Below are 23,879 nucleotides of genomic sequence, written 5' to 3' on the forward strand. Positions count from 1 at the left end.
AAACAGGAAGGCGGCGGGGCGCCCCCCCCCATGGCAGCGACCGAGCCCCGGAACCTTTGTGTTGGTCCTTGTGTCGGGTATGTGCTCTTAGACGGACGGACAGGAAACTGATGGTGGGCAGGAGGGTGGGGATAACGAAGAGGATGTAGGATTGGCGGCGGGATGATGAGTACTAAACAGGTGACATGCAGGTACTGAGTCTCTTCAATCATGCTGGGGGGGGGACTGCTGGCCGAGTGGCAGCAATGTGATTTAAACAGCGGAACTGGCGGCTCCCCTCTCTGCCCACGGGGTTACCCAGGGGTCAGGAGAGTTGCAACTAAGTGCTCGGCCTTCATCTCATCATCACCCCCCCCCTCCCCTTTTCTTCCTACCTCTGTCTCCCAATCTCCCCCACTCATCCCACATCCCTCCAAACCCTTCCTATTCAATACCAAACCATAGAGTCATAACCAGTTGCCTTTTAAATGCTGCGATTGTACCAGTCTCCATTACTTCCTCTGTTAACTCGTTCTATACGTGCCCTCTGCGTGAAAACATTGCCCCTTAGGTCCCTGTTATATCTTTCTCCTCTCAACCTAAACCTATGCCCTCTTGTTCTGGACTCCCTCAAACCAGGGAAAAAAACCTTGTCAATTTACCTTAGCTATGACCCCCCTGCCAACCACCTGATGAAGGAGAGGCACTCTGAAAGCTAACGTGCTTCCAATTAAACTTGTTGGATTATAACCTGGTGTTGTGTGATTTTTAACTTTGTACACCCCAGTCCAACACCAGCAACTCCAAAACATGATTCTATAAACCTCTAAGATCACCTGTTAGCCTCTGATGCTCCAGGAAAACAGCCACAGCCTATTCAGCTTTGCCAACTTGATCGCAATCATTCCAGGGCTTTTCTAAGCAGACTTCCAGTAACTATCCTCTTAGCGCCGGGGACTCGGGTTCGATTCCAGCCTTGGGTGACTGTCTATGTGGAGTTTGTACATTCTCCTGTGTCTGTGTGGGTTTCCTCTGGGTGCTCCAGTTTCCTTCAACAGTCCAAAGATGTGCAGGTTAGGTGAATTGGCCACAGTGTTCATGGATATGTAGGTTAGGTGCGTTAGTCAGGGGTAAATGTAGAGTAGTGGGGTAGAGGAATGGGTTCGATGGGATACTCTTCAGAGGGTTAGTGTGGACTTGGGCTGAAGGGCCTGTTTCCACACTAGGGATTCTATAATTCTCTCTGTCTCAACCCTTGCAAAATTTTGATGGCTATATCCTATATATGTATTTTGGCTTGCCCATCATTCTTATGAAACTCATGAAGGATCACCCCTTTCTTTGTCACATCATTGCTGTATGTGCTTTCAGCTGCCAGTGATCTAGAATTATCCTTAAACTCTCTTGAATCCACTTCTATTTATTAAAGGTCGTCCTTAAAAACCACTCCTTAGAACAAGCTTTGTGCCACACCTCTTATGTAAATTCTTTGTTGAGGAGTCTGTTCTCATTGTGTTTAAAAGTCAACCCTGAAGATTAAGAGTTAAATGTGCATCATACTTTTGTACTTGAATTGAATTTATTGTCACGTGTACTAAGGCACAGTGAAAAGCTTTGTCTCACGAGCAATAAAGGCAGATTGCATAGATAGTAAATAATAGTTAAACAGCTGCAAAAATGAAAGCACAGATATCAGCAAATGTTATGAGTTTGAGAGTTCATTCAGTATTATAAAATACTAGGGTAGAAACTGTTACGAAACCTGCGGCATGTGTCCAGGCTTCTGTACCTTCTCCCCATTGGTGGAGGTTGTAGAAAAACATTGCCAGTGGGATGGATCTTTAAAAAAGCCAGCCGCCTTACCTTGACAATGGGCCTGGTAGATGGATTCCATAGATGGGAGGTTGGCCTTTGTGATTGTCTGGACTGAGTTCACTACTCGCTGGAACCATCTCCGATCTTGAAGACACTGGAAGAACGTGCAAACTCCACACAGACAGTTGCCCGAGGTGGGAATTGAACCCGGGTTCCTGGCATTGTGAGGCAGCAGTGCTATCCACTGAGCCACCGTGTCGCCCTAAGGGCACCTAGGGAGGAGTGAAGGGCAAGTGATATGGCATCTGACGTGGATCTGTTGGTCTGATAGGGGTCAAGAGTGGGTCAAGAGTAGTGGGGAGGCTAGAATTGATTAATGCCATGACCAGTTCCCCTTTTACCAAAGTTTTATGTTGTGAATTGCAATGAATATACAGCCAAAAATTAGGTCATTTGATGCACCCAGTCCATGATGACACTTATGATCCACAACAGAAACTCCATCTTTCCTCACCTAACTTCTGTCAACATTAAATAAGTCTACTCCCTTTTGCCTCATGTGTTTGGCTAGTCTCCCCTTAAAGTCGAAAGATATTACATACTTCATTTGCTCCCTGCAATAGTGAGATTTACATTCTTGCCACTGTGGGTGAAAGCATTTCTCCTTAATTCTGTATTTGACAGTCTGTTACATTGATGAGTCTCTAGTTTTGCTTTTCACTGAACTTGGAAATATTGTTGCGATGTAAGCTCCATCAACACTTTCCATAAATGAAAAGCCCTATTAGATCACACTCAACCTTTATATTTCATGGCAAATCTTCCAGCTTGTACATTTTTACTGATTGGTCCTTAAGTTTAGCAGTTGGCCTGCGGTTCACAGCAATGGCCACCCTAACTAACATTTCTGTAGCAGTTTGTAATTGGCATGGATTCATAAAATTCCAACTGCATTACACTGCATGTTATTTGGTGGAGAGTTAACATCGAAGATCCAAACCTTCATAATGCAATGTGCGTGGAGATCAATAAGTGAAAAATTTGAGCTACATGTTAAAATTTAACGTTTTCTAAATTTAAAACCAGAAATTTAAATCACCTGAGTTGGAACAGGCCTCTATAACATTTGTTTACATGTGTATGATTGTTTTTGTAAAATATAAAATCACTCTGGTGACTTATGTAGTAATGGCATCATCCATTATTTGTACAGACTTTTATTTGCAGTGCTCCTTTGCAGATAATGCTATAAGTAATGATGAGTAACTCATTTGATGTTTCAACCGTGGTTCTGTGTGCTTATGCTGTTAATTGATGTAAATTGGTCTAAACCCTGTTAAATAATTCTGTTCAGGTATTTTATGCATGGGGTCTGCCGTGAAGGGAGCCGATGTATGTTTTCCCATGATTTGTCCACGAGCAAGCCATCTACCATCTGTAGGTTCTACCAGAAAGGACAGTGTGCCTATGGAGACCACTGCAGGTAGGATTAATAATTTTGTTATTTTCAACTATTACTGTACTACCACTAAATTATTTTGGGAAGTGAATTGTTCGGTTATACGATTTTAAGACGCATTGAGCAACAAGCATATTAGATTGCCATTGTAAATTCGAAGAGAGCCATTCGTGTTTTACTGGGAGCACAAATACTTTGTACTCTTTTATTTTTTGTTCCTGGCACAACTACCTCCATCATTTATTGCTTAAATTTGAATACATTGCCTAAATGTCTGCTTGTGCTTCTGTGGATTTAAGCCTATTTATTTCTGCCCAATTCTGTGATGTTGTGTATCAGCAAAACCTGAACTGGTGCCCAACCCAATTCCCCTTAAAATAATGATAGCGTTCTTGAAGGCTTGTGGTGCATATGGTGCAGGGAGAGAGTATTAAGCCATTAAGAGAATTTTGACGTGGAGGATAAAAGGACATCACGGTGGCTTAGTGGTCTCACAGCTTCAAGGATGTGGAGTTTGTGCATTCTCCCTGTGTCTGTGTGGGTTTCATTGGGGTACTCCAGTTTTCTCTCTCAATCCAAATGTTAAGTTCTTTTTCCCGAGATCCTTACACACTTAATGCAACTGCAACGTGCCAACTTCTATGAACAAGCAGAACTTTATTAAGCACAGTATAATACAAGCTTTGGAGAAATCCTGAATACTCTTTGCCATGCTTGCGAACCATGCCTAGGGAAGCTCTTTGAAGAAAGGAAACAGTCCTTCCTTTATACAAAGTCTTTACATCACAGTTAGTAATGCCCACAAGACAACCCACAGTCACATGCCACTCAAGACAACCCCCAGCTACTCCCTCACAATTACATGCCACTCAAAACACAATGCAGTGACCACACCATCTCCAGAAACAGTGTAATGCAAATCATCCCTTGATGGCCAGATCTGGTATGAGTTGTATTTTTGTAACTATAGGGGAGTAGTCAAATTTCAACTGTAATGTTCTTATTGATTTTTGAATAGGGGATGAAAATGTAAATGGTAGGAGATGACAATGAAAGTAGCTCTGAATAGCAAGGAAATGGCTCTGAGTATTAGGAGATGATGTAATTTATGTAATTTATTATAATCTATCTGTAAGTCAGAGGCATCCCACTCTAGTCTCAGGGCATCCAATCTCCTGCAGGTCAGCAGAGCAAGTTAACTCTTTAACATCACACAAAGATGTGTAGTTTAGGTGGATTGGCCAAAGTGTCCAGGGGCATATAAGCTACGTGGATTAGCCATGAGAAATGCAGGATTATCGGGATAGGGTAGGGGTTCGTCAGGATGGGATGCTCTTTAGAGGGTTGGTGTGGGTTTGATGTGTCCTGTTTCCACACTGTAAGGATTCTATGATCATGTGTAGCTTGAAGAAGGACTTTTAAATGGTTGTGTATCTACATATCTGTTGCCTTTGTCCTAATAGGTGTTGGAGGCCATGTGTTAAAACTTAACTTTTAACTTTTTGACTTTTTTCTCAATTTTTGAGATGTTTTAACAACATTTACAGTCTCAGCTGTGTAAGACTTTGTGCCTAGAACAACGCATATTTCTTGACTTTGAGCTTTTCTCATTTTCAGTGAAAGGCTTGTGGTATTTGTTTGCTTTAGGGAGTAGGAGCTGAGTTTGCTGCTGGTCAGCTGTCAGCTGTAAACCAGTACTGCCTTCTAAAATAAACTGTTGAACACACATGGAACCCAAGTATAAAACTCATGCCTGTCTCCATTACATCCTGTGGCTGCTGAAGTTAGGTACAAGTGACCAGTTAAAGTAGAGTCTGTGTGCTCCGATGAAGTGACATAGCTAAAGGTAGGGCCTGGAAATATTTATGGAAATGTAATATATTTTTAAGTTCTGCAAAGGAGTGGTGTTGTGAAATACCTGAAAATGTTACAAATGGTATAACAGATGGCAAGTCTCAAATGCATTAGTGCTTTAACCACTTAATTTTCCCAGTTCTTTGCAATCCATTCAACTGTTAGAGCAGGAATAAAAAAGGCCTCTATAGTTTATCCTTTGCCTTTTCTTGCTGTTATGTGGGTTTTATTCTTCCTCCAATTTGAAAAGTACTTTTCACAACCCCAGCCCAACTAGCCAGTGGTTTCAGGGCTGCCAAACTTTGCAAATCCTAAGCCAATGAGCTGTTTCTTAAAATCCAATTCAGGCAGGTAATGGAACAAATACGTAAACAAAAACCCAACAAGTAAAATTCACTGGGCCTCTTGTTACAGTTCTCAACTGACAACCTACCCCTCTCTCTAGTTTTTTGCCTGCAAGGTAAAAATTTCTTCCTATGTCAGTGGGTCATATTTATACTTGAGTTACTAACGTGTGCAGTTTACTAGTATGCCTCATTCTGTGATGATAGTGGTGGTGATTGTTTATCTAACTGCATTCTATTTGTGTTGACAAGGTATGACCATGTCAAACTTCCTGGATCTCGAGCAGTGGGACCAGTAATCTCGAGAGTCACCTGCGTACCTGTTGCTCATGATGCAGTTGCAGAACCTGCCACTGCAGAACCAACTGTACCCATCAAGGTTACTGAATCTGGAAGATGTAAAAAGAAAACACTTGAACTAAAAGATCGAGGTGGGTTCAAAAAAGGACTTTGTATTAATGATGTGTCCATTTTGCTCATACATTTCTTGTTCCACTTAGTTTTGAAATATGTTGCTACTCAAAACCATACTGAGATATCTCTTTTGCTGCTTTTGGCACATCTAGTGAAGTCTAAGAAGTTGCAGAGAGCCTGTGATATCAATCACTCCTTAACCTCCAGTCCCTCTGTTCCATCTTTGGTACATGTTCTTTCATGAAACAGTCATAGAGGCATAGAGATGTACAGCACTGAAATAAACTCGTCAGTCCAACTCATCCATGCAAACCAGATATCCTAAATTAATCTAGTCCCATTTGCCAGCACTTGGCTCATATCTCTTTAAACCCTTCCTATTCATGTACCCGTCCAGATACCTTTTAAATGTTGTAATTGTACCAGCCTCCACCACTTTCTCTAGCAGCTCATTCCATACATGCACCATCCTCTGTGTGAAAAAGTTGCCCCTTAGGTCCCTTTTAAATATTTCCCCTCTCATCCTAAACCTATGTTTTGGACTCCCCCACTCCAGGGAAAAGATCTTATCTATTTACGATAACCATGCCCCTCAGGATTTTATAAACTCCTCAGCTACAATAATTTTTGAAGTTTTCTGAAACTTTCAACTTTGACCATATTTGCACTTCTGGTTTTCAGTGACATCCTCTGGAAGCACAATGTCTACCAACTATTTCTCAACCTGTCCACTTTCTTTGTTTGTCAAATAGCTGATCTGAAACTCAGGTGAGGTGAAATATTATTCATTTAACATTGGAAGCTCAAAGACTACCACGGATTCCAACCACTCTCGATTGTATTCCTTTAGCCTGCTGCTGTCTTGGACTGGTGTGTAGTTTCTGTTCTATTTAGTCCTGAGCTGGACTTACACCTCCAATTCAGAAGAAGGGTCACCAGACCTGAAATGTTAGCTCTGATTTCTGTTTACAGATGCTGCCAGACCCACTGAGCTCTTCCAGCAACTTCTGTTTTTGGTTCTGACTTACAACATTCACAGTTCTTTTGGTTTTTATTTAGTATCACTCAAAAATTACATTATCTATGCTTCTTGGCCTGATTGGCATGACTTTAATTTTATTAAAATGGTTCTACATTTGCACAGAATTGTTTTCATGTATCATGGATGATGTTTGTTTATTATTAAGTCTCTGTTAATTGGCAGTACCAACTGATAATCACTTTAAGTGTAAGATAGGGTAACTTTGCTTTGCTGAGAGAATTCAATTCATAGTGTAAATTTTGTTATGCATTTTAAGGTATGCCAGTATAAAGCAAAAATTATTTTACTAAGACTTGTTTGTCTTTGAAATCTCTACCAATTCTAGTTTTGCTGATAAATCCAGGAGTAACCAGGATGATTTTTACATTGCAAATCTTGTTTTCACCCACTAGAGTGAGCTAGAGCCTGTACAGTATTTTTAAGTAAATGGAGTACAAGCTTCTTAATTTGTCATCTTTTGTTAAAATATTATTTTGATCTTACAAAAATAAGATAAAAATCAATAATCATATGTTACATTGACTATTTTCTTACTGAGAATGCACCTCTTTGGACCATACAGGAACTTATGAGCAGACCTTATGTCCATCAAGAAAGAACACACTCTAATGTCTGAAGGGAATACCAGTGCAGAGAAAAATTGGCTTGGAATTTTCCTTGTTTTATTTCATTTAAGAACTTTGCGGTCCACTGCTGCTGTAGAAACAAAAGTGCCATGAACATGATGATACATGATGTAACTCATTGTATTTAATTAGCTGGGACCAAATTTTAAATATGCAGTTTTTGTGAAAGAAAGGTATAAAAGTATTTTTGAACTGCATAGAACTGATTTTTTTTCACAAGAATAAGTTCAATTGTAGCAGCGCTAATAATTGTTCTCATTAATTATCATTACAGTAATTATTGTCTAACCAACCTTGAAACAGGAATGAAATAGTTTAACAGATTACTTTTAAACGCTGATGAGCCATTGTCAATTTTAAAAAATACATAAGATCCAAGGAACAGATTTGCTATAATCAATTTTTGGTATCATTTTACTTTTGCTGTGACCTCCAAAAAACAAGCTGAGTAGAACCATCTTGTCAGCACAAGGTGAAACAGTTTCTTTTTCAATTCTATTTACTTTGCTATTTATGAAGTAGAAAAATTATTTTTATTTGTTTATAATTAGTTAACCTGTACTGCAGCCTTGGTTTCTTAAATGCCATGCAGATAGTCTATGCTGGATCTCACTCTTGTATTCCTTCCAACTGGGCCATGCATTACGAATTTCTCTGTTTATGAACCATACATAAATCATAACTTAAACTGAATGTTACTTGCATTCAATTCACTCATATAATCTAATTTTTTTGCCTGTAAATTTTTATTTTGTCTCACTTTTCAATCCCTGGAATGCCTGCTCATTCAGGTCTTATCTCCTCTGTCATTTGTGCATGTTTGATCAGTATCTCAGCATAATTCCATTAAAGTATGCCTAAAGTTACTTGGTTTTACACATTTTCAAGTGTTTATAAGCTGAGTTAGAGATTTTGGAAGGAAAGTTTAAAGGAAGTGACCATTTGTGCATTCATTAACATCTACTAAGCATGATTGCGTAACTTTTAAATACATCTCATGCTGCAATCTTGTTTGAACTTCTTCTTCTCTCTAGACCTTTGCAACCGAGCAGCAGAAAAATCTAAATTGTTTCCTTTACCACCATCATACTGCAACTCAACAAAGACTGCATCGCATTTCTCTGAACCAGCAAAATTTGCTTATGAGGATATTCCAGTGAAGCCCCCCTCTTACTTGGATGCAGTTCGCAGTGGACTAGATGTTTCAGCCTCAGTATGCAGCAATAATTCTGCACAGCAGCTGTGTCCTTTTGCCTCAGTTGGCGAATGTCATTATGGTGACAGCTGTTTATACCTTCATGGGGATGTGTGTGAAGTTTGTGGACTGCAAGTACTTCATCCTACTGACCTTGAGCAACGAAGAGCACATGAGCAGGCAAGTGTGGTGCAAAGTAATGTACCAATTAGTACGTCAAAACGATTTTAATCGTAACTTGTATTTTTGTTGCTCTAGTTATTGCTAACTGAAAGTTGAATTATGCTAACTGAAAATATTTTAATCTTTATCATGATATAAGATTATTCAAGCTCCAAGTATTTTAATCTTTAATCTTTGTCATGCTATAAGATTATTGAAATTCCAACCTAAAGCATTAATTATTTATAAAATAGTGCTGTGTGCTGAATGAAATGCGAGATGTCAATACTTTTAAAACTCAAACCTCCCTTTTCTCAGAATTATTGATTTTTCAGTTTTCTTTTTCTTTTCACTTCATTGATATTCTTTACTACGTGTTCTCTTTTTCTAATTGGTGCAAAAATGGTGCATCTGATATGCATTATATGTAAAGTGTCATGTTTAGTGCACATTTCCTGTGTTATTCTCTCTATCAAAATTTGAGATCTAAATGGTTATGCAGCAGCATATCTGCAAACAAATCCACAAGAGCTCTGATGCTTTCTGGAAAGAAAATACCTGCATTCATATCACACCTTTCATGAACTTTCAACATAGAGTTATAGAGATGTACAGCATAGAAACATACCCTTCAGTCCAACTTGTCCATGCTGACCAGTTTTCCTACATAAATTTAGTCCCATTGGCCAGCATTTGGCCCATATCCCTCTAAACCCTTTCTATTCATATACCCATGCAGATACTTTTAAACGCTGTAATTGTACTAGCCTTTACCACTTCCTCTGGCAGCTCGTTCCAAACACACACCAGCCTCTACGTGAAAATCTCTCCCTTCACCTTAAACCTGTGCCCTCTAGTTTTGGACTCCCCTAACCCAGGGAGAAGACCTTGTCTATTTATCCTATCCATGCCTCTCATGATTTTATAAATATCTATAAGGTCACCCCTCAGCCTCCGATGCTCCAGGGGAAATAGCACCAGCTTATTTAGCCTCTCCCTGTAGCTCAAACCCTCCAACCTTGGCAACATCTTAAAAAATCTGTTCTAGACCCTTTTCAAGTTTCACAACCTGAAGTTTCTATAGTAGGGAGACCAGAATTGCACACAATACTCCAAAAGTGACGAAACCAATGTCCTGTACAGTTGCAACATAACCTCGCAACTCCTATACTCAATGCACTGACAAATAAAGGCAAGCATACCAATAGCAAAGCCTTTACTATCCTACCTAGTTCAATTTCAAGGAACTATGAACCTGCACTCCAGTATCTTTGTTTTGCACCACTCCTCAGGACCTTACAATTATGTGTGTAACTCCTGCCCTGATTTGCCTTTCCAAAATGCAGCACCTTACATTTATCTAAAGTAAACTCCATCCGCCACTATTCAGCCCATTGGGCAATCTGATCAAGACCCCATTATACTGTGAGGTAACCTTTTTTGCTGTCCACTACACTTCCAGTTTTCACTGCGAACTTACTAACCATATCATCTATATTCACACCCAAATCATTTACATAAATGACATAAAGCAGTGAACTCAGCACAGATCCTTGTGGCACACCGTTGGTCATGGGCTTCTAATCTGAAAAGCGACCCTCCACCACCACCCTCTGTTTTCTATCTTTGAGCTAATTCTCCATGTATTCCATGTGATCTAACCTTGCTAAAAAGTCTATCATGAGGAACCTTCTTGAATGCCTTACTGAAGTCGATATAGATCACGTCCGCCGCTCTGCCCTCATCAATCCTCTTTGTTACTTCAAAAAAATTCAATCATATTTGAGAGACTTGATTTCCTACACACAAAGCCATGTTGACTATTCCTAATCAGTCCTTGCCTTTTTAAATACATGTAAATTCTATCCCTCAGGATGCCTTCTAGCAACTTGCCCACCACTGATGTCAGGCTCACTAGCCTAGTTCCCTGGCTTTTCGTTACCACCTTTCTGAAATAGTGCACCATGTTAGCCAACCTCCAGTCTTCCGGCACCTCATCTGTGGCTATTATAATACAAATATCTCAGTAAGGGGGCCAGCTATCTCTTTCCTCACTTCCCACAGAGTTATCGGGCATAGCTGAACAGGTCCACCTTTAATTTATCCATATTTATGAGTTTTAAGATATTCAGCACCACTTCCACAATAATTTGGACATTGTTCAAGAGGTCACTAATAATTTCCCCATGTTCTCTATCTTCCATATCCTCCTTCACAGTAAACACTGATGCAAAATACTCATTTAATATCTCCCCCTATCTCTTGCAGTTCCACACATATGGGGCCTTGCTGATCTTTAAGGGCCCTATTCTCTCCCTAGTTACCCTTTTGTCCTTAATGCATTAGTAGAATCCTTTTGGATTCTCCTTAACCGTATTTGCCAAAGCTATTTCATGTCCCTTTTTTGCTTTCCTGATTTCCCTCTTAAGTATACTCCTACTGCCTTTTTTTTTGATTAAAACTTCAATTTCTCTTGTCATCCAGCCTTGTCCTTCACCCTAACAGAAACATACTGTCTCTGAACTCCCGTTATCTTATTTTTGAATGCTTCCCATTTTCCAACGAGCCTTTTACTTGCGAACATCCGCACCCAATCAACTTTTGTAAGTTCTTGCCTAATACTGTCAAAGTTGGCCTTCCTCCAATTTAAATTTTAACTTTGAGATCTGGTCTATCATGTTTATCACTATTTTAAAAGTAATATAATTATGGTCATTGTCCCACTGATACCTTAGTCACCTGCCCTGCCTTATTTCCCAAGAGTAGGTCAAGTTTTGCACCTTCTCCAGTCGTACAACCACACACTGAATCAGAAAATTTTCTTGTGCAAATTCCAATCCATCCAAGTCCTTAACGCTGTGGCAGTCCCAGTCTATATTTGGCAAGTTAAAATCTCCTTCCATAATCACCTATTATTCTTACAGATAACTGAGACCTCCTTACAAATTTGTTTCTCAATTTCCCACTGACTATTCAGAGGTTTAAATTACCATTTCCATTAAGGTGATCATCCCATTCTTATTTCTCAGTTCCACCCAAATAGCTTCCCTGGGCATATTCCTAGGAATATCCTCCCTAAGCACAGCAGTAATGTTATCCTTAATCAAAAACACCACTCCCCCTCCTCTCTCGCTCCCATTTCTATCCTTCTGATAGCATTTATACCCTGGAACACTAAGCTACTAGTCCTGTCCATCCCTCAGCCATGGCTCTGTAATTTCTATGACATCTCAGTCCCATATTCTCAACTCTGCCGTGAGTTCATCTGCCTTACCTGTTAGGCATCTTGCGTTGAAATAAATGCAATTTAATTTATAAGTCCAACCTTGTTCCCAGCTTTATTCCTAATGCTAAACTTTCTTCTTTTCCCAACTGCATCAGTCTCCGACTGCTTTGTTTCCTCAATATGTCCCTGGGTCTCACAACTCTTCACTACCCCCCCCACCCAACAGTTTAATCCTCCCAAGCAGCTCTAGCAAATGTGCCTGTAAGTATATTAGTCCCCTTCCAATTCAAATGCAATCAATCCTCCTTAAACAAGTCACTTCTCCCCCAGAAGAGATTCCAATGATCTAAAAATGCAATCTTTCCCCCCTGTCCCAGCACCCCAGCCACATATTCATCTGCTCCTATCCTCCTATTCCTGCAATCCCTAAAACATTTTATACCTAATGAAGAACTTCTGAAATCTAGTTGTTCTTATTTCAGTTTTTTTTATTGAATTCAACTTTTGCCATCTCCCTAGAGCTTTGGCCTACAGTTCTGGAGTATTAGTCCAATGAAATAACCAGTACACCAATAAAAACTAAAAGAACTGTGGATGCTGTCAGTCACAAACAAAAACATGTTGCTGGAAGAGCTCAGCAGGTCTGACAATATCTGTGAAGTTGATGTTTTGGGTCCAGTGATCTTCCCTCGGAACTGGACCCAAAATGATTTCTCTTCACAGATGCTGCTGGACTTGCTGAGCTTTTCTGGCAACCTCTGTTATTATTACCATTCCACCACTACCCCAGGAAGTACTGTTAGTGAGCTGAAGCTGACACCTACAATTGTGTGGAATTATTTGTTTGCATGCTGGACTTGACATTCATCTAGTTTCCCAACTAACACTAAAGGTCTGACATTCTACTTATTCCTGCTTCTGTTTGTTGTTGCTTTATTCAGCCACACAGGATCAATGTGGATTTCAACAGTTTCCTCATTTGCCTCCCCCCCCCCCCCCCCATTATCCCAGTCCCACGCCCCTAACTCAGCACCACCTCCTGACCTGTCCATCACCTTTCCCATCTATCCACTCCATCCTCCTCGCTGACCTATCACCTTCTCCCTCATCTTCATCCACCAATTGCATTCTCAGTTACCTCCACCCCAGCCCCACCCCCTCTCAGCCCCCGGCTCACAAGCCTCAGTTTTGATGAGGGGCTTATGCCCAAAATGTCGATTCTCCTGCTCCTTGGATGCTGCCTGATCTGCTGTGCTTTTCCAACACCACACATTGGCCCCTGTTGCTTTATTCATGTTTTACTACAAGTAAACTTACCTTAAGTAAGCAAGAATTAGTTGGAAAGTTTATCAATATGTAGAAAGCCCCAGTTGTCTCTCACAAGATGGGTGGTGTTAAGTCTATCGGATGGGTAAATTTATTCAGTATGTCCCATAAATGCTGACTGTTACCTTACTATTTCATTCAGATGTGCCTTGTGGCATTTGAGCATGACATGGAAACAGCCTTTGCTGTGCAAAAGAGTCAAGATAAAGTCTGTAACATTTGTATGGAAATAGTCTATGATAAAGTAATACCATCTGAGAGAAGATTTGGAATTCTTTCCGACTGTATTCACCCATATTGTCTGTCCTGCATTAGACAGTGGAGATGTGCGAAGCAGTTTGAAAATAAAATAATCAAGTGAGTGCAATTATTTTATTGATATGCACGTCATAGTTATTTTTATAGTTAATGAAACAATTGGCCAGCAGTTTTAATGTGGCGTTCTCCGAGATGTCGGTATGGTATGGAGTTAGTTGACAGAAGCACCTGCTTGAACGTGCGAAGGTTATTGCATTTTGTGAGGGTGGGGGGTGGCAGGGGCAGTGCGTAGGTTCGGATGGAGCCCAGAGAGAGAGCAATAGTTGGACAGACAAAGGAATGGGTCACCCTGAGAGAATCAATAACTATATGGGGACCATTCCTCCTTATGCTGGACTGATTTGATTTATTATAGCAATTAATGAGGCCTTTGACTAGCGCTGCACATAAAATGTGTGTAAAAATAGTTTGTTTGCTTACAGGAAAATCTGTTAATTTATTTTAATAAAATCTTTTCAATCCATACGTATGTCATAGATTTTTATCTTATGGATTTTTTATGATAAATGGTATGGAAAAAGGCTGATTTGTTGAGACATTTATCTGTATGTGAGATTCCAACCTCTGTCGTCCTATCTGAGAAAGCATGGACAGGTTGAGGTTTGCTCTATACTGCGTAAACAGTGCTACAAACTGCTAGGTAGTCTTAATATTGGATCCATTGATTTGGGAAGAATGGGACTAATGACATTTCCTTTCCTTAAAAATTGCATTTGACATGCTACAATCCAGTGAAGGCTTTAAACTATGTTGATGAAATTCTTCCCAATCCAACCTTTTGACCTAAAGCAATTCAATACTGGCTATATCTGACAGTCAGTAATCAGCACTAGAAGGTATCTGGTTTGATTACATATCAGTTGGAATGTTACTTTTACCTCCAGTGCTTCAGGATGACGAAGGAAAAAAAGCAACCATGTTTTCAACGTATTCAATTACGCGAGCAAAAGTTTCTATGAAATCGATGAAATGCAGAGTTGCTTTAAATCTAAAGTAGTGTGCTCATGGCACATTGTTCAACTGATTAATGCTGAGAATCTTGTGCTCTTGCTGTTTAGAGAATAATGGCTACAGTGTGTTTTGACACTTTATTACTGTACATGCAGAGAATCCCAAATTTTGGGCTAGATTTCACTCTCTCTCATTGTCAATCCACCCCTGTTTTTCAAAAGGAGAGAGTTTTGGGTTTTTGACGAGGCGTTTTGTTCAGGGCACCTTCAAAACTGTAGGATCATACTTCCGTTATTTTGTCGGGAAGAACTATTGGGCTAAGACAAACTATGCAGAGCAGTCAGCTACTGTCAAATGCATAAGGTGAAGGGAGTTGGGTCCAAAACAGGGAAAGCTGCGTGCAGATTAGTGCTTCAGACCTCATATGCATCAATCAGCTGCTTTTCATTTTAGTCATCAAGCCTACAGAAATATTGTAACCACTATTACCATTAATTTTTTTTCTTCTGTGCGGACCTCTGAGGTTTGTGCACAACAGAACTGGACATCAGATCAGCGCACCAGTCACTGTAAGCAGACCCTTGATATGACTGTGGGGGCAACTTAGAGACAGTATCGGTTATAAATTGGATGATGGGGGGGGACCAAAGGAATTTGATAAAAGTTCAATCTTTGGCAAAGTGGTAGTGAGCAATGCTGAAGCTATGGGCTGACAAATTCCTGGGTCCTGATGGACTTCCTCATAGGGTAGGGAATGAGGTAGTGAATGTGTTGATGTTAATCTTCCAAAATTTTCAAGACTCTGGCATGGTTCCATCAAACTGGAAAGTGGAAAACATGACCTCCTCCATTCGAGAGTGCAGGGAGGCCGAAAACAAAAACCTATCTCAGTGAACTTGGCATCTGACAGAGAGAAGGTGTTCATATTGTTTGGAAAGAGACTGTGGCTGGGCACTTTATTTAAAAACAACGGTTAATTGAGAAAAGTCAGCAAAATTTTGTGGAAGGGAATTTGGGTTTAACTAATATATTGGAGTTTGTATGCAACTAATGCAGTCTCTCATAGTGAAGGGTGATACATTCAGACGATGTTTGACATCCCCAGATTTCAAGAATGGAACATTGTTCCTCAATTCATGAAGTATCTGGTAGAAGATACTGTGCTCAAATCTTGTGCCATATGCATTTATACATATAACGAATTTGCTAATTCCTTCAACTCTTCATTTAGGTCATTTGAGTTATAATGTATTTGATATCTTGCATATGCTAATATTCTATTTAAAAATCTCTATTTACCAACAATTGCTGTTTTAGGTCTTGTCCTGAGTGTCGAGTGGTTTCTGAATTTGTAATCCCTAGTGCTTATTGGGTGGAGGATAAAGAAGAGAAGGACCAGCTTATTGAAGCGTTCAAGCAGGGAATGAGGTAAGGTATCCTTGCCTTATGGAGGGGTATTGAATTTCCACTGTTGAAGATTATTCAGCAAGAGCATAATAAGATCATAGTGAAGGTGCTTAATAAGTTAATCAAAAGTAAGTTCTGTTTCAGTCAGTACTTTTCACTGGTTGTGTGGCAGCCATGATTTGTACGAAAATGATTAAATTATAAGCACTTCAGCATCAAAAAGCATTCAAGTGTCCTTTACTTCTGGACTCTCCCACCCCAGGGAAAGACTTTGTCTATTTATCCTATCCATGCCCCTCATGATTTTATAAACCTCTGTAGTGTATAAGTCCTGTTAAGATAGGCTTTTCCAAAATGCAGCACCTCGCATTTATCTAAATTAAACTCCATCTGCTACTCGTCAGCCCATTGGCCCATCAAGATTCCATTGTAATCTGAGGTAACCACCTTCGCTGTCCATTACACCTCCAATGTTGTTGCAAACTTACTAACTATGCCTCCTATGGTCATATCCAAATCATTCATATAAATGACAAAACGTAGTGAACCCAGCACCGATCCTTGTGGCACTTCACTGGTCTCAGGTCTAGATGATACTCTAGTTGAACATAATCTTTGTCAAATGGAGTTAGCGGAAATTTAGTATGTCAGAAATCCAAAGCAATCTCCCTTCTCCAAGCTGCTAAATTTCTTTTGAAAGAATTTCTTTTCGAGTTTCACAGCATCTTTCCTATAGCAGGGAAACCCAGAACTGAACGCAGTTTTTCAAAAGTTGCCTAACCAATGTTCTGTACAGCCTCAACATGACTTCCCAACTCCTCCCATACCACTTTGCACTTTGATTTTTCAACTGATGGAGATGTACCCAAAAATTGAAAATTTCTAACTAATGCCTTCCCTTGTGAAGGCATTGACTCTTTCAGCCAGCACACAACTTAAATGTAATTTGCAGAACTGTTGTGAATGGAGTTACGGGAATTTAAAAGGTGAATATTCTGCCTGTATCCTATGATTATATAATTAGATTTACAAAATGTCATTTTGTATTTGTCCATAGGTTAGCAAAGTCTATAATATAAACTCAGACAAAAGGCTGCACTGCCATATTTCTGTTTTTCCCCTAAAGGCTAAATGAAACTTTTAATCTCAATATATAAAGTATGATTAACTTCAGTAATTTTTTTCCAAATTGTTTTTCTGTTTTGAGTATACACCTGCTTTTCTTCTTTTGTGAGAATATATTCTGACCAACATGAATAATTACCTTATATGGTGTGTGTACTGTATTCCTGAAAAGACACTATAAATAAACTTGAAAATGCATTTTTATAATATAACGCATGTAGCAAAAAAAAGTTTCAGAATTTGGCATAATGTGCACACTGGTAACAAAGATTTTAGGCACATGTTTCTACTTTAAAGGGTATTTAAGTTGGGAAATGATAATTCAGTGGGCAAGTGTGAAGGAAAACATCTCATTTTCCGCTTTACGGCTTTTAAGACTCAACATTGAGTTCAATAACTTTATAGCCTGATTTCTTCCTTCCTTGTTTGTTACCTATTCCACACCTGGCCCTGTTATGACATGGATTGCTTTAAATCATGTCACCTATTTTCACGTGCTCCTGGGCCTATTATCACATCATATGAGTTGCATTCAGCACAGCTGACCCATTTTCTCACCCTTGGCTCTTATTATAAATATTCAGCTTTTCCTTTGTCCTGGCCTGCTAGCTCCTTGTTGACCTTGCCTTTTCATATCTCTCTCTCTCTCTCTGAGCTTTGTCTCTACCTATCTGCACACTTCCCCATCCATCACTTTGGTTTCAGAATAAATGTCACTAGGCTATTATTAGTTCTGATGAAGAGTGACCGGACTTGAAACATTACTCTGTCTTCTTCCCCCAGATGCTGCCAGACTTGCTGAGTTTCTCCAACATTTTCTGTTTTTGTTTTATACCTAAATGAATGTTCTGCTCTTAACACGGTCAAATTAAGGGGCTGTTTTTAACATGAAATTTTGGAGAGTTTTGCCATACTTTATAAGTCATTTTTCAAAGTCTAAGTTATAACAAGTTGTCTCCATGTTTCTATAACTACTAATTTTTTGCAATAGCTATAAAACATTGATTTAGTTAGCAAGACGCTGGGAGGAACCAAATGCTTGTGTGTTTGCATTACATGTTTTTATCTTTGGCATACACATCTTATCTCTGCTCACATACCACATCATGTTCTAAGAATATACACTACTTGGGGTGAAATAGGAGCTGCTATTTTGAAAACATGGCTTTTAATATTAGTAACTTGCTTACCGTCACAGCTTTCAGAGTCATCAGCTTTTCAACTTATGTTTCATGGATTTGTATTGGATTCACTTTTCCAAATCCTTCTCTTTTCCAGTACACACGTGCGTCAAATTCACTATAACTGACACTACCTGTTATACCACCTAGTGCAGTAGAAACCATAGAAAGTAGAAATGAGGCAGCACGGAAGGGGGTTATTTGACCTATCTTCTTCATGCTGACCAAGAGACACCCAGGTGCCCTTTCTACTCCCACCTTCCTGCCGCTTATAGCACTAAAGTTGCAGATCCAGGTATGTTTTGAAAGAGTTTAGGGTCTCTGCCTCTGCCACCAACTCAGGCAGCGAAACACCCATCACCCTCTGCATGGAAAACCTATTTCTCATATCTCCTCTAATCCTTCTGTCACCTAGCTTGAATCTGTGTTTTTTTGACTCTGTCTTATAGTCTTAAGAGGAATATCTACCCTTCACAATTTTGTATACTTCAATCATGTCACCCTTTAACCTTTTCTGTTCCAAGGAAACCAATTCCAACCTCTCCAATCTCTCCTCGTGGCTACAATTCTGCAGCCTGGCAACATTCTAGTAAATCTCTCTGCACTCCCTGCAGACCAATTATGTCCTTCCTGTAATGTGGTGGCCAGAACTGCACAGAATATTCCAGTTGTGGCCTCACCAGCACTTTATATAGGTTCATCATTATATCCCTACTGTGCCAATTTCATATGTCTTCTTTACAACCTTATCACCTATACTGCTGTCTTTAGGAACGTGCACTTGCATGCCAAGATCTCTCACTTCATCTACCCCTCTTAGTATATTCCCATTTCTTGTGTATTCACTTATATTGCTTGACCTCCCTGAAATCATTACCTCTCACATCTCAGAGTTGAACTCCATCTGCCACTGCTCTGCCCATTCCTTCAAACCTCTGTAGAAGGAAAATTTACTGTAGTGCAGCTACATGATTATAAATTCACATTTGTATGAAAAAAATTGAGGTATTGTAATTTAAGACTCACCAGTATGTAAAAAAAGGGATCGGAAATACAAAATAGCTAACAATGGTAGAATAATTGACAGTTCCATGTTTTCAGCTTTGTACCTGGCTTGTCTGGAACTTTTGAAAATGTAGATGGATAAAATGAAGATGGTTTTATGCAATCAAATACAGCAAGAATTGTGAATTAAATGCATCTTCCTCTCTTCTGTTTGTCTAATGTTATTTTACAGCAAGAAGGCTTGTAAATACTTTGACAAAGGGAAAGGGTCCTGTCCATTTGGTGGAAAGTGCCTTTACCTTCACGCTTACCCTGATGGAACATTGGCAGTACCTGAGCAGCCGAGGAAACAGCTCAGTTCAGAAGGCAATGTGAGGGTAAATAACCAAAGTTCCAAATATTTAACTGCATGTTGTTGGCTTGGCCAATTTTATCAGAACACTCATGATTTTGAAAAGCATCAGCTGGTGAACCATTATCAGAGTTCTAGACGCTACTGTATAAACGTGCTTTGAGAAGATGTGTAGCTCAGGTTGAGGTTCTGGATGTAGGTTTGCTCGCTGAGCTGAAGAAGGTTTGTTTTCAGACGTTTCGTCACCATATTAGGTAACATCCTCAGTGAGCCTCCAAATGAAGCACTGGTGGTTAATTGTGCTTTATATTTGTATGTTTGGTGATGTCATTTCTTGTGGTGACATCATTTCCTATGGTAATGACATTTCCTATTCTTTTTCTCGGGGGTGGTAAATGGGATCCAAGTCAATGTGTTTGTTGATAGAGTTCTAGTTGGTTCTCCGGAACTCAGCAAGCAAACCTACATCCAGCTACTGTATCAACTCTGGTGATAGTTAACATGGGCTACCCAGTTAAGAACACTGGTGTAAATTTGGATATATTTACTTTTTAAGATTCAGTTAAATTTAACTTTTATAAGTGACCATCCACTAAAACAAAATGTATATTAAATTGTTCATGGTATTTTTAAATTGATTTGAAATCTTAAATTGTATAGTGGCCCTGCTTTGTAGCTTCGTCTACATATTGTTTTAGAATTTAATGCTCACGTTATCATAAAAACCTGTTATATTTGTCCATAATTGACATTAAGTTACAATTGCCCTTGCTTTAATTCTGAATGAACCAGACTCAACAAAGAACAATACAGCACTGGAACAGGCCCTGTGGCTCTCCAAGCCTGTGCTGCCACATTTTGCCCTTCATGCTAAAACTGTCTTCACTTACAGGATCCGTATCCCTCCATTCCCTTCCTATTCACGTATTCATCCTGGTGCTTCTTGAACGCTGCTATTGTGTCTGCTTCCACCTCCACCCTGGTAATGCATTCCAGGTACTCACTACCTTCTGATGTGAAGCACATTTCTTTTAAATTATCAACTTCTATTAGGTTGCACCTCAACATCCTGCATTCCAGTGAAAACAAGCCTAATCTATCCAACCTTCTTGCATAGCTAAAATTTCCTCATACCAGGCAACATACTGGTTAACCTCTCCAAAGCATCCCCATCCTTCTGGTAGTGTGGTGACCAGAACTGTACGCAATATTCCAAGTATGGCCGAACTAAAGTTCTATAAAGCTGCAGCATAACTTGCCTATCCTTATACTCAATGCCCCTTCCAATGAAGGCAAGCATGACAAGTTTTTTTGAACCTTCTTATCTACCTGCACTGCCAGTTTCAGTGATCCATGAACCTGCACACCCAGATCTATCAATACTCCTAAGGGTTCTGCCATTCACTGTCTAAATTCCACCTGTACTTGACCCTCCAAAATGCATCACCTCACATCTTCCATTTTTCTGTCCAAGCCTCCAACTGATCTATATCCTGCTGTATCCTCTGACAAACCTCCTCACTATCTGCAAATTCACCAATCTTTGCATCATGTACAAATTTACTAATTAAACCAGCTATGTTTTCCACCAAGTCATTTATTTAGATCACAAACAGCAGAGGTCCCAGTACTGATCCCTGTGGAACACCACTAGTCACAGCCCTCCATTCTGAAAAACATTCTTCCACTGCTACTCTGTCTCCTGTGACTAAGCCAGTTCTGAGTCCAAAATGCCAGCTTACTCCAGATACAATGTGACTTCAAATTTCCACCAGTCTTCCACCTTGTTGAAGGCTTTACTGGAGTACATGTAGAAAACATTAACTGCTTTTCCCTCATCAAACAACTTTGTCATCTCCTCAAAAGACTTGATCAAGTTAGTGAGGCATGACCTCCCCTGAACAAAACCATGCTGTCATTGTGAATGAGTCCATTTGCTTCTAAGTGTGTACAGATCTGAATGCTTTTTTAACATTATTCATTATTTCAAATTTAATTTCAATCCAAATCAATGAAATAGTTATTAGCTGAAGCATCAGTATAATGTTTATTTTCACAAGCACAGTAATTATATGAATTTATTCCCTGTTGGAAAAAGAAACCTGAACATCTGCTTAATTAACAAAGCTTATAAATTGTGTGCAATTATACATTCTAAAACAGTTTCCAGAAAAATGCAGTACACAATTATATTGATTTTTGTTTATTTAACCTGCAGTTCCTTCACTCAGTAAGACTGTGGGATTTTATTGAAGAGCGGGAGCACAGGGATATTCCCCAAAGTACAGCTGAAGATGAAGTAGCAGAACTTGGAGATCTCTTCATGCATCTTTCAGGAGCAGATGAGCACACTGCATCCAATGAGAGTCTGGCTGATCAGCCTGTTTCTGTAGTGTTATAATATGCTATAAACTAAATTACACCTTAACTTCTGCTGAAGCACATGCCTGATTCACCTAATTGTGGAAACTTGCTTCCAAGTTGTTTGAACTAGTACTCCTATATAATAGGAATAAATGGTACAATGAAATGGTTGAATCAGAACTGTATTTTGCAGGGTTCACTATATTTAATTGTATTTGATTTATTTAAAAATTCTGAAGTGTTTTTTTTAAAGAAAAAAAAATCACTGCAGAGCACACTACTCAGTATATGTTTCAGACCCCTTTTTCTGGCATTAGCTTCTAGCTGTAATTTTAAAAGGAAAACATGTAACTAATTGATAGAGTATACATTAGTCATAAAGAAATGTGTAGCTTGTGTTCACTGTTGAAATTGCAAAATTTATTCACTTCTCACCCTTTTACTTATTTCCTAGCTCAGTTGGATTTGTGTCAGTGCTTTGCTGAACTGGCTCCATATGATGCTATAGAGTGGTCTGGATTTAATTAATTTTGACTTCTTCCCCTCCTTTGATGCAGTACCTGACTTCTGCATCCCAGAATATTGCCTACTAATAGCAGGACTATGTACCCACCATCAAAGTTGTTATCATCCTCTTGCCAAGCCAGCAGACGGTTAAGTTGCTGACAGCCTACGGGATCTTGCTATTTTCCAATCAATTACCAGCAATTGTAGAAGAGCAACTTAACCCTCTCCCTGGCAATTAGACTGAAGTGATCTGATCAAGGTTATAAATCTATTTTTTTTAATCCAAACTTGCATAACAAGTACGTGTGAAAAATGTTACGTATTGCCTTTTCTTTTAAAGTTACCTGGACAAATGGAAGAAAATTAAAATATATTGTATCACAGATCATACAATTTGAAGTGATTTACAAATAAAATAGTTTAAATTGTTTTTTACTTATTACTATTTTGCTAAACATTCTCATTAATCATGTTGGACCTGAAATGATGTGGATTAGTGCAGTATTATGATTAAACTCAGTAAAACACAAAGTCCCAGAATTGCAAATAAAATTATTTTCACACTTAATTAGTTCCATTAATTCAGTTGCCAAGAGGCAATTTCAGTGTGATGGGTAGTCTGTTTCAAGGAGAGGACAAATCCGTAATCCTGTTATCCCATGCTTCCTGCTGACGTGGGACAGGGTAGCTATTCAGAAATTGTTCACTGTCCTTCCAAATTGTGTGTTTTGGGAGTGGAAAAAGAGAGAAACAAGGAACTAAAAAATTCTACAAGCCAAACCTACTTTATTTGATGGTAGTGTTTGTAGTTTATGTGAAAGTACTACAGCTCAAATGTAACGTGAACTGTAATTGAGTCACATCAGAAAGTAGAGACTTGCTGAAGCAATTGTGAAGGTCAGGGTTTTTCACTAACTACTCAACTTGAAAGTTATAACATAAAGCCTTTTAAATTTGCAATGTTGAAAAAGTATTAACTGGAATGGGGAAAGTGAGATTCTAACGCTGAAAACTTCACCATCTCTTACTGGTGTTTTCCCCCTCAAAATGTATTTCAGTGTCTACCAAAGTTAATTTGAAATAGTGGTAGAACTACCATAGATGATTATCTCCCCATAAATGAATTCTGAGTTCTGTTGTATCTGCCAGATATTGGGTAAAGTTTTGTATTTACGAATGCTTGTCCTTTTCCATTTTGTAGTAGTGCTGCTTTGAATAAAATTTTCC

General features: G+C 39.2%; 1 protein-coding gene across 2 annotated transcripts; it reads left to right on the forward strand.

Moving 5' to 3' along the window:
• Positions 1-23,879, forward strand: mkrn2 (makorin, ring finger protein, 2). 2 transcript variants are annotated; one of them, XM_060835535.1, is made up of 8 exons: positions 1-77; positions 3,149-3,277; positions 5,704-5,882; positions 8,568-8,908; positions 13,585-13,799; positions 16,029-16,139; positions 19,662-19,806; positions 22,000-23,879. In XM_060835535.1, exons 1-8 carry the CDS (start codon positions 31-33, stop codon positions 22,180-22,182), a joined length of 1,350 nt encoding a protein of 449 aa, XP_060691518.1. In that variant the 5' UTR covers positions 1-30; the 3' UTR covers positions 22,183-23,879. The 2 variants fall into 2 exon arrangements, with proteins under 2 accessions (XP_060691518.1, XP_060691519.1); XM_060835536.1 differs by lacking the exon at positions 1-77 and adding an exon at positions 107-191 and having other exon boundaries at positions 22,000-23,878.

Source organism: Hemiscyllium ocellatum, chromosome 14, assembly GCF_020745735.1.
Source record: "Hemiscyllium ocellatum isolate sHemOce1 chromosome 14, sHemOce1.pat.X.cur, whole genome shotgun sequence".
NCBI classification, from domain to species: domain Eukaryota; kingdom Metazoa; phylum Chordata; class Chondrichthyes; order Orectolobiformes; family Hemiscylliidae; genus Hemiscyllium; species Hemiscyllium ocellatum.